A 12,629-nucleotide genomic window follows, 5' to 3' on the forward strand; every position below is an offset into this window, starting at 1 on the left:
TCTCGATCCACTTTAGTTATAATGAACAAATGCGGTTTTCTTTTAAATGATTCAAGTGATGAAGCTGTTTTTACATGATTGGTTAACAAATTCCACAAAATAGGTGCAATGTACTGGAATGCTCTAGAGCCATGGTGCACTGTACTGGAATGCTCTAGAGCCTGGGTGCACTGTACTGGAATACTCTAAGCCTAACAGGTAAAAGATTGAAATAAATGAGTACTTACGTTATTAGGATCTTTATTTAAACAAGTATCTACAAATTCTTTAAAGGCTCTGGAATAATTGCCCATTAACTGAGGCGGATTGTTTTTTGGAATGAGAAAGAGAACTCGCATTGGATGAAGTTCGGAATTCGGGGGTTCCCCTTTTGCTAATTCTATAGCTGTAATACCCAGACTCCATATATCAGCCTAAAAATAGAAATTAAACAATTTAAAGCTGTATTCCTTTGATGGCTGTTGTTCCAATAAATAGAAAGTTGTATTCCTTGAATGGCTGTTGTTCTAATTTTGTACCCATTGATTAGGGCATACGACACTCTGGTCTAGGGAATTTCAGCTGTTGTCTTAAAATGAAATGGGGTTTAATGTCCTACTGTTGTGCTCTGACTGAGCACAGGCATGTACCACAAAGACTTAGTGTACTTTATGGGAAATTTTGCAACTGCCAGGGTTTTATTTAAAGGAGCTAAATCGCTAATATTTTGGACCTAGAAATTGGCACAAATGGGTCGCAACACATATAATAATGTAATATGAATTTATATAAACTGTTTTACATTCAATCGTGTCCGTTTTACTGTGAATTGTCATCAGTTATGTTCGGCGAAATACGCCAGAAGTCTCAACCGCAAGTCAGTTTCTAGCGCCTGGTTACTCCAGTCAACACCGATATTATTTATTGTGCATGCTCTCCAAATAAGAACATGATGTCACTGTTTGACATGATTTGTGGAATATGTCTAGCCTCATTCTTTGAGCACCTTGTTACAAATGGCGCTGAAATGCATTATGGTACACGATTCGTGTACCAATGGTAAAATGGTTTTTTTGTCTTAAATATTGGATATTAGAAGCCCATCTTTTCCAGGTAAGATCACAACACCAATGCTGATTTAAATTGCAAAAAAAATCGTGTTTTCAATGTCGAAGATTTTGGATGATATTGAGTTACGGACTTAGCTACTTTAAGTGCACGCCAATGACCTCGATTTTCCATCCCATTTTAACAACTATACATCATCCCTTGCATTACAATGTGTACCCAAGTGGACCAAATTTTTCATACCCTCCGAACGACCATACACACTATGCTTGTTAGCGGCTCTGTTGAACAACCCTCCAAACGACCATGCACACTGTCCATTTTAACACCGGTGAAGGTAGAGAAAAGTAGACGTTAAACCCCATTTCATTTGTAATAAGTGATAGAAATGACAATACAAACCAATGTATCGTAGGTAAAATAAAACGACTCGACCACCCAACCCCCTCGTTAAATAGAAATACAAACCAATGTATCGTAGGTAAAATAAAACAACTCGACCACCCAACCCCCTCGTGAAATAGAAATACAAACCAATGTATCGTAGGTAAAATAAAACGACTTGACCACCAAACCCCCCCGTGAAATAGAAATACAAACCTTTGTATCATAGGTAAAATAAAACAACTTGACCACCCAACCCCCTCGTGAAATAGAAATACAAACCTTTGTATCATACGCCGATTGTTTTATAACTTCTGGTGCCATCCAGAACGGTGTACCAACAAACGTCTGTCGTTTATTGGTCGTACTAGTTAGTTGCCCAGCAACACCAAAATCTGCTAACTTCACATCACCTTGTTCCGACAGTAATACATTTGCGGCTGTAAAACACAAATCATACATTAATCGCAGTCTATCATACATTAACCACTGGCTATCATACATTAATCGTAGTCTATCATACATTAACCACTGGTCATCAGACATTAATCGCTGGCTATCATACATTAACCACTGGCTATCCAGGCAAACAATTACAAGGACATAAAATTTCAAAATGATCAAGGACGCTATGCCTGGCAGGAAATATCAGAAATCATTAAATATCAATAGGATTCTTCATCTTAAAGATATCTTAAACAGTTTATGAGACATACTCTGGGAACCATACTGGAATATACAGAAGTGCACTGAGACATACATACTCTGGGAACCATACTGGAATATACAGAAGTGCAGTTTTGCTCTGCCACATAAAATGTCGTCTTGAAGGACGTGTACATACCTTTTATATCTCTGTGTAATTTCATCTCTGAATGTAAATAATCAAGGCCCTTTAATATTTCTCGTATAATAATAGCGATGTCTGATTCTGTAAAAGGTCCCGCCTTCATCAGATCTAATGCTGATCCCCCTCCTAAATATTCCATGATAATCCATAACTTAGATCCCTGTAATATACAAACAAGGCTTCTTAATACAGTTCTAAATTGCCAGTTTTGACTGACTGGCAGGAAAATTGACTGCTGGAAGAATTTCCATATCAGTCAATTTACATGACACAAAATTAATGTCAAAGAATTTCATCTTTTTTAAAAAAAACTCTTAATATATAAATACATGTGAACATGATATCTTAATATTTTCCTGAGTAGATAAAACTTGAAGTAAAAGCCCTGCAATGAAATCATGACAGTTAGTCTGGTGACATTTGGCCTGTTGAGTGACAGTTTTCCGTGTAAAAAAATACATCTAGTTGTCATAGATGTTATGACAATATAACAAAACAAGATAAGTTATAACTGACAGTTTTATCTGACACATTTTATCACACTATTATTCATAATACAAGCTTTTTAGCCTTGTTACAGATATTTTGGCTCTTTTTGTCAAAAGTTTTTAATATAGATGTACAACTCAGATTCTCGTGTTCTTGTACTAACCCTAACCCTTGTACATGTACTATTCTACCAATCAGTTCTTCTCAAGATTCTAATATACAAACATGTACAATTCATCAAAGGGTTCAATTTAGAAAAATAATCCATGAATATAAAATTATTCTAAAACATTTAATTTTATTGGTTTACAGACATGTATGCTAATTGATTAGAGAGAGAAAGAGAAATTGGGTATGAGATATATACAGTAAAGATATGCAGTACCTACCTACTGGTATTATTGTCAACAGAATAAAGCTACTAAAAACTGATCAGGATTGATCAAATTAAATTAACTGTATGCGCTATGAGCATGCATCTGTACATTATTATTTGATAATTTTCATTGTGTTGCCTAGACAGCGAGAGGAGAGTGTCAGTGACCGCCCTAGACATTCGCCAATGGCGACAATTATTTCTATTGGCGAATAAAGTGATGATACTGGCGAAAAATTTGGCGAATGAATTTTAGAGAGTGTTATTTCGCAAATCTGCTAATTTTAAACTTGAAATCGTCGTGTTAAACGCTTCTTTCGATCGACTCGATGGAGTGTCTATTTTTAGTACATTAACTACTCTAGTCTCAATCTTACAAGTCGCAAATCAGTCAATGTTACAATGTTACGCATTAAAACGACAGAAAGATCGAGTCTCAAGACTATAAAACACAGTTATGCCCCTTTTGTGTGGCACTGCGTTGTTTACATTCGCTTCACTACAAGTTTTCTTTACTTACGCAGCAAATAAATAAAACGCACATTAATGACAACTAATACTAGTAAACCCAAAATAAGGATAGATTCCTTTTTCCTTCCTACGATAACTGTTAGTCCAGAATCTACTTCCGTGAGTGAGCGTGTCATCTCGGACGCGAGTCCTTCGTAATCGTTGGCTTCATCAACATGTGGACAAAAATTAGACCTTTAACAGAGACCGTCGAGCTAACCCTCAATGACCTCGTGCTTATAAAAATGGATGGACCGGAAAGCATAAATTTCAAATTTGTCAGAGCATTTGATCAGTGGTGTCTTAAAAAGAATCGTTGTGTCTTTTCTGTTATGACGATGAAGTAAATTAAATCATGTGACTGTGTACAACGTCCTATAAACATTTTTTTGTTATCTGCATTCATTCTCTCAATAATGTGAACTTTTGCATGGACAAGGAGATAAAATAATATTCTTGTGTACTATATAAGTACATATTAAACATTTATTTTGTCTGCGATATCACCTCGGTGGAAGCGGACGTAAAATACAACTAACACACACACATTTATTTTCATTTTTAATTAACAAACATATGAATAAAAATGATATAAAATATTTGGCTAAAACTTTCTGAATTGGCTAATAAAATTTTGATTTGGCTAAAAATTTGGCTAAAGGTTTTAATAGTCTAGGGCGGTCACTGGAGTGTAATACCTAGACAGTGAGAGGAGAGTGTTGCCTAGACAGTGAGAGGAGAGTGTTACCTAGACAGCGAAAGGAGAGTGTTGCCTAGACAGTGAGAAGAGAGTGTTACCTAGACAGCGAGAGGAGAGTGTTGCCTAGACAGCGAGAGGAGGGTGTTGCCTAGACAGCGAGAGGAGAGTGTTGCCTAGACAGCGAGAGGAGAGTGCTGCCTAGACAGTGGTATTTTACAAAATGCTATGTCTGTGGGGAGGAGAATGATACGAAGACAGTGGTAGATAGCTAGATTTAACAAATATTTGGTAATTATGCTTTGAGATATGAACTGCAATACTTTGTAATGTACTTTGAGATTTGAACAGGAATATTTTGTCTTGAGATACGAAATGTAATAATTTGTAACCTAGCTTGAGATATGAACAGTAATATTTTGAGATTGTAACATAGTTTATGACATACCTTGAGATATGAACCGAAATATTTTGTAACATAAGGTGAATCACACTGAGAAAGAACCATGATTTCTTGTTGTATGTCTTCTATCTCATCCTCTGCTTCCTCTAAATCGATTATTTTAATGGCTACCACAGCCTTTGATTCATTGTCTATTCCTTTATAAACTTCACCAAACGATCCTTTACCAATCTTCTCGAGCTTCGTAAAACGCTCTTCCGGATCAATCAAACCTTTCGACTGAAATTGAAAATAACATAATGAATATCCTAACTCCATTGAGTAGAGTTATTCTGTCTCAAAAAGTCTATTTATGTTCAGTAATATCCATGCATGTTCAAAGCTCTGTCCAAAAACATAACACATGTGTCACGTAGTGAAGGGATTCCTGTCTTCATCAGTCGGAGTAGAACAATAGGATATGAAACTCAATCATTCTTTTCTACAGAAAAATGTTTTGATTCACTTTAACGAACATGAATATTAAATATCTCTTGCAATCTCCATGTGATTAAAATACAGATCTATATTTCATTTTGGTTTTTTATACTTTCAATGGCCTACACTACATGAAGATCTGACAAGTTATAGTGGGCAGTCACCTCAGGGGTCAAATGAGCGGCTTTTGACCCTATGACGTCAGACATTGATTAATCAATCAGCATTGACATTTCTAGTGGTTTACCCACAGTTCCATGCATCAAAAGGCCAAGAACTCGCCGTAACAGACTGTTTCTTTGGCTAATCTCTCTCTTCAACCAAAATGCGGGTAATATAACAACTTTTCCAGATCCTAGTGTAGTTAAGACATGTAAAACAAAATTTTGAACTATTAAAACAAAACAGTAGCGCCACGGTCCTGGTATTACACTATGGTGTATGAAAGTCTTCATTAACCCAATCAGAGCAGAACTACATTTGTATAATATCTACCTGTGATATCAGAAAGCAAGCAGGGAGAATATCTACTGTTATTATTTTTCATTTATTAAAGATACATTATGGGAGATTCGATAACGAGTTGGCAGTTCTCACTATAATAGTTATAAACTACATAATGTAAAGGCAATTTGCTGAAAATTTCATTCAAATTGATCCACTATGAACCGAGAACTAAGCGATTGAAATTTCCGCCTAGCCTAAATCATCATTACTAAAGTCAGTACGATAAACAGCATAGTCTCGATTATCCATTTAATCGTTTAATCGAGAAGGAAAGTTATGCAGTAAATCGGCTCATAATCCACTTAAGATCGCAGGCTAGCGATGCCATCTAGAGTTGATTATGGTCTGGATAGGTTAATTAATGTCTAATTAATAATTTAAATAATATTTCAGGCCTAAAGAAAGAACTGCACTAGACAGATTTAGCGCTTGCATAATGTATGTTTAATAAATTAAATGTTAAATTTTAATTCATTTGAGTAGATATTAACATGAATTAAGCGTGAAAAATTAGATATTTTAAGAGAAATTTAAATGAAAAATGACTTTTAAACTTATTAAATTCACAATTTGTTCGTAACTTGAGATCATCAACACTATAAAATGAGACGTCATTATGTATCAGAGGACACTATGACCGTCGTCTAAGTCCATATATCAGAACTACTAAACTGTAGCCAGAGGTTGGATGAGATGGCTGTATGTCAATATTGGACTTGGAACAGAACAAACTAACTGGCCAGTCGTCAAGATTAACCCAAGATTGAGAAACAAATAAAATCGTGTCATCTTTAATTTAATCCTAGCTTTTACAGTTGTTGTTATATCGTACATCATCTTGAAATAATTCTAAAAATACAATGTACCACAGTCGGTACATGTAATAACAAATAATACTAGCTTTAACTGTAACAGATAAAAGATAATACCCTAATATTAAAGATATATTATGGGAGATAAGATAAATAGTTGGCAGTTCTCACTAGAATAGTTAAAAACTAGATATTGTAAAGGGTATTTGCTGAAAATTCCAGTCAAATTGATCCACTCTGAACCAAGATTTTAGCGATTGAATTTTTGGCCTAGCCTCGATCATCATTACTAAAGTCGATTCAATAAAAAACAAAGTCTCGATCATCCATTTTTACGTTCAATTATTTTTAAAAAAATATCAAAGGCTAGCGATGGCATTAAGAGTTGATTATGGTCTGGATAGGTTAATTAATGTCTAATTAATAATTTAGATAACATTTCAGGCCTAAAGAAAGACCTGCAATAGGCAGATTCAGCTCTTGTATAATGTATGTTTAATCTGTGTACGTACGTAATGCGATTGATTTATTTATATGTACCTCAATTCAATAATAAAAAATCTTCTATATTCACGATCCACAAAGACTGGACATTGACGTCATACACTTGTATAAAAATTCAGATGATAATGTAAATATTATGACTATATACATGAACAGAGTTTAAATTAACCTGGATGTTTGGTTTACTGATTATACTGTGAATTTATTCCTACATACAATCACGACTCGTACCTGCTGTTTAAACAATAACTACTATCAAATAGATAGGTGTGGTGTCGTATTAATACCAACCTACAGACTGTAACTCACAGGTACATGTTCTGTACATTAGTTATTAATAGAACCCTACAGATACTGTACATTAATAGGGGCCCTACACGTATATTAGTTAGAGTCACCTTATCAAGATAGACCCACACATTATCAACAGGACCCTACATTGTACATTAACTCACATGTATCAATAAAACACTACGCCTTACAGTAGGTAGACAGATTGTCCCTGTATCAATAAAACCCTACGCCTTACAGACTGTCCCTCATATTATCTAGACGCTGTATACACTGTATACGCACTGAATAACTTCTTACATACATAAAGTACTGTGTAAATAATCAGACCTGATAATGCACTTTATTTTATTTTATTTAAAATGATCAAATGTAAACCTCATTACTGATATGTTTAGTTAATCTCGTCAGTTTATATTTCCTATATTTACAGCTAGTCATGTCAACATCACATCTAATCAAGAGCTGTAGGAAGAGGAAATTGAGTTTTTATGTTCACTCAACACAATTAGGTCAATCTGGGACTAACAACAAGTGCTTGGAATTTATATTATTTATATAATCTATTGATCTAGTTTTGGGCATTTCAAGTACATGTATAGTCACATTAAATGTCACTTTTTCTATTCAAATAGTTCATTCAAATGAAATTATCAATTTTGGGACCATTTTATGATTTTTAGACACAATAGATATTTGTGCTTGATAAGAATAAGGGAATACTTGTCGAAACGTTGTGCTATATTTGTTGAAACTTCCTCCTAAATGTATATAAATTGATAACAATAAGAGAATACTAGTCAAAGCGTAATTGGAATTGGAAAATAATCAAATATACATGTAACACTATTTATGGATAACAATTACTAGAGTTTATTTTACTGCAATGTTTCAACAATAGCATATCATTTTGGGACTAACATATGGTACAGTTTTAATTTAATAAAACACCTAGGGTTAGGCAGTCGATCCTACTCCGTGTGGAATTAAAACCATGCTATTATCGCAATAACAGACCTTATGATCTGAAACACACCCAACTAATCAGTCATTTCAATCAAAACATTCACTAAGGCTCCTACTGGGATAAAATGCACTGGGATAAGTTTTAGGGAAGCAGTGGGCGTTTACGACTGGGCCCCCGGATCCATTAACTTGATTTGATATTTATCTTGCCATGTCCGTGTAGTACTAGTATGTCTTGTCCGTAGGTCTGTCTTGTCGCCTTTCTTTCATGTATAGGGCGGTCAACCTGCACTTACTATTTCATACTTTATGATCCAAACTCTAAAAGATCAGGATATAAATTGAAATTATTGTGTTATTGAATTAAATCTAAAATTTACCACAGAGTTGAAAGAGGCAACAAGAATGAGGAAATTAAATAAAATATATCAAATATTTATTCACTGTTAATATAATGATAAATTAGATATGAAGTTATATCAGATCCTGAAGTCAATATGAATCAAGCAGGAAGATATTATGGAGATAACTGACTTGACCATTGATATGGGGGGGGGGGGGGGGTGGCTCAATGGTTAACACCCACGCATTAGATCATAAGGTCTGATAATGAATGAGTCAAGTGACATCCATGGTTTCGATTCCCCGCTTGTACATGACAAGGAGTACCCCGTGGTGGGTTTTCACCAGGTCCACCTGTTTTCCCCCACAACTAAAGATCCTGTCGCCCAGGAAAATTATTGAAATAAAATTGAAACGGGTTAGTCTCGAAATGACCTAGTTTGTGTCAAGTGGACATTAACCCCGATTTTTACTCTCTCTAAATACGTGTATACATGTATATTCATTAAAAAAACAATCACAAACAACGAGAGATTTAATCAGATCCTATTTCATTTCAGTTTTTTATAGTTCAAATATCATTTCATCTGTCTTAACTACAGTGGAATCCGACAAAAAAAAAACAAACTGTGTTCGGTATGTTTAGTCAAGATTTCACATAACAGTGCATGGAATTAGCCAGTGAAATTGTCGGTTTTGTCAAGATTTATGATAATAGTGCATGTAATATTGTGAGTCACATGTCAAATACAGTGACAGACAAATTATAAAACAGTGGTGGACAAATTACACATCAATACTAAAATACATGTACTTTTCCTCATTCCGTCCAAGTTCACCTCTGGCTCTGACAACACCTCCCATGTTCACCTCTGGCCCTGACAACACCTCCCAAGTTTATCTCTGGCACTGACAACACCTTCCAAGCATGATGTGAAGGCCATCAACAGTATAAGAAAAGTGAAACAGGATGTCTATTCAATCCAAGTTTACTTTTGAAAAATTTTATTCTGAATAATTTGCAAGATTACATTTTGTATACGGTACATGTGTGAAACAGATGCCTGGTTAGGCCTATATCCAGGCCTGGGGTCATGTTGTGGAAGAGACGTTTATAACTTTAATTTGTGCCAGACAATATTTATAACAGGTGCCCAGGCTGAAGATGGAAACAGGGTGCCAATTAACTCGTCCACATGCCAACTTGTCCACAGTTAACTAGATTTTTCGTGTGGCCGAGTTTGCTTTCTGAAAACACAGTATAAAATGTAGAGTACTGAATTTTAATTGAATCAGTCACATTGCATAGATTTTACCTGCAATTATAAATGCAATTATAAACGTATACAGAGAGAAACCCACGAGGTTGGAACATATACAGAGACCAACTTCACTAAACAAATCCAATTTAGTCAAATCAACATTTTTATTTTTTACTACAGCTACATGTAGTTATAGGTTGTATGATGATCTCAGAGCTAGACAAAAAGTGAAAGGTCTTGTCATTTTAAAATTCTACTTCTAGTTCTAAGAATCAAGACCTAAAATCCTATATTGCCAAATTTATTATGATCCTTTCAACCCCTGTCATTGACATCAAATATATTGATAAATAACAAATCACAGTAAATATAAGCCTACATTGGGTATTAATTCTATTTTTAGAACTGGGTGACACCTGACCGACTCAATGTTCTAATCAACAACAATAATGACTGGCTATCGTTCAGGAAGAAAATTCTACCACTATAAAGACTTCAAAGAACTCACCAACCCATCATTTAAATACCCTGATAGCAGTTTTAAATTAATATTAGAATAAATACCTGTCTGTCCGCCATTTTCATTTCTTATGGTAGACACCAAAAACTTAGAAAAGACGACACGGATTCGGAGACAACTCTGCAGTTTGACACTTGTTACAAAAGTTACTTTAAATCCGGTTTTCTCCCTTAATTTCCGTTCCACAGCTGGTTCCTACGTGTTAATTAAATTGTTACTACCTAAGTTACAGAATTAATTTTGCCAATTGGTATAAAATCAAATAAATAGTTTGATAATTCCATTTGGACAGACCAACTGTTTCGCTACATATTGAACCGCCATGTTGTATCAAGGGTGTGTCTCGCTTTATCACTCCGCCAAGAATATAGTGCCAATAATAAATTTATTTTTTGTGCAGAACAAAAACATTGTAAAATGTTTAAAGCACAACTGACATATTTCGTATCATTTCATCTTTGTACACTTGCAACAGCAACTGTAGGAATACATTTCTTTTATTTCTTGCCCGCGCAAAGATATGGTATGATGACATGTCACCTTTGAACCCTATAAGGTGGAGGCTAAGTGACCCTCCTTTGATGTTTACCGCCAGGTGACGTATTGGCATAGGTATGAGGTAGACATGGATAGATAAGGTGTTAAGACAGATTATTAATATATATGTGACGGTTATGCTCCGCATTTCATTTTTAAATTTAAAAGTCTGGTGATAAATCTAACTAATGTAGGCCTTTAGCTGATTGAAATGATAGGACGTGAATTTATCCTGCTGTGAAACGAAAAATGTCGCCACCCAAGATTGCGATGACACCCAATTTTATTTTTAGAAAAATCCTTTTTCTATGAATGGATTATAGAGTAAATAAAAAAAATATAATAATAACCCGCGGCCGTCGATCGTACCTCCAGATTTGTGCTTTTAAGAAATATATATAGATGACATTTAGGATAGTGTTTTCTGAAGGGCTAGGTGGTGATGAACGGCAAATGGAGTCTTACTGACACAGCAGAAAAGGCGTAGGAGCCGTGAGCGGGGGGGAGGGGAACATGAAGTTGTTTTTTGCAGCTCAACATATCGTAAATTTATGTGTGGAATTGTGTAATTAACTAAATATAAAAAAACCAATGAAATCTTTGTGGAAAACTCTTTTTGATTATTGATTGATTCATTCTGAAAATTCAGGTGACAAAGAGAATTATGGGGCAAATAGCTTCAGCCCCTCCCCCCTTACCCAACTAAGATTGAACCCCTATGTATATGCACAGCAGCACTTGTGTATTTACTTCAGTTCAAATTTTACAGGGGCACTTTCACTTTAGGGTTTCTAACTGATCATAATAAATAAGGTGGTTTTTTTTGTTTGACTTGATTTGACCAATCAGATTGTGTGTAAACTTTGAGATAAACCTGACGATCCATTGCTAAGACTAAATTTACAAGTGGAGGAGGTTAGGATGTTCTAGTGGTCAAGCTCTTGCTGACTGGTCGTGGTTTCCATCCCTTGAGTGATCAGATGTGGCTTAAAGATAGGGGTGCCTTCTCAACCTAGGGGGTGCGTTCCAACAGGAAAGACCCTTGCGCGTACACTAAGCATAATACAAATGAAAATAAGACGACTTGTCTATGATATCACAAACAAGTTGAGATTTGAATTGGTCAGGAGCCTACAAAAACATATTTTAACAATGCTAACTGTTTATTGGTTCGCAGCAAACAAAATTTGTGGCTCATAGTCAATGAAAAGGCTGTATTCTAGAAGTATTTTATTTTTTTAACTTTTCCTGAATGCAATTGTATACCATATTTTTGTTTGGTGTCAGGGTTCGTAGTGGCACAGGCAGTCGTGGTGGCTCAGTGAGTCGCAGTGACATAGTGGGTTAGGGAGTCACAGTGGCACAGTGAGTTAGGGAGTCACGGTGGCACAGTGGGTTAGGGAGCAGGGGTCTCGATAACTTTTCGAACTTGATTAGCAGAACTGCTAATCAAGTTAGATAAATTCAGGCAAATTGATTAGCAATGTCCAATTTTGATTAGCAGTGTGTGAATATCCATTGACTACAATTTCGGAAAACTGTGAAGTAAAATCTATCTGTTGAATTTTGCAATATTATGCAAAGGTTTATCCAGTCCCACTATTTCAAAAATATTGTTTAAAAATATTTTAATGTCTGCTCATTGCTGTGTATCC

General features: G+C 35.2%; 1 protein-coding gene across 9 annotated transcripts in view; it reads right to left on the reverse strand.

Moving 5' to 3' along the window:
• Nucleotides 1-10,778, reverse strand: part of LOC126818000 (serine/threonine-protein kinase 25) — a 30,211-nt gene extending 19,433 nt beyond the window's left edge. For all 9 annotated transcript variants that reach the window (XM_050545848.1, XM_050545775.1, XM_050545693.1 and 6 more), the window contains exons 1-5: nucleotides 10,482-10,778; nucleotides 4,802-5,035; nucleotides 2,276-2,441; nucleotides 1,714-1,871; nucleotides 228-413 (exon numbers count right to left, since the gene is read on the reverse strand). In XM_050545848.1, the coding sequence (XP_050401805.1) occupies nucleotides 228-413; nucleotides 1,714-1,871; nucleotides 2,276-2,441; nucleotides 4,802-5,035; nucleotides 10,482-10,502 (765 nt within the window). In that variant the 5' untranslated portion in view covers nucleotides 10,503-10,778. The remainder of the gene's footprint in view (nucleotides 1-227; nucleotides 414-1,713; nucleotides 1,872-2,275; nucleotides 2,442-4,801; nucleotides 5,036-10,481) is intronic.
• Nucleotides 10,779-12,629: the final 1,851 nt, after the last annotated feature.

This window comes from Patella vulgata, chromosome 1 (genome assembly GCF_932274485.2).
Source record: "Patella vulgata chromosome 1, xgPatVulg1.2, whole genome shotgun sequence".
Classification (NCBI taxonomy): Eukaryota; Metazoa; Mollusca; class Gastropoda; family Patellidae; genus Patella; species Patella vulgata.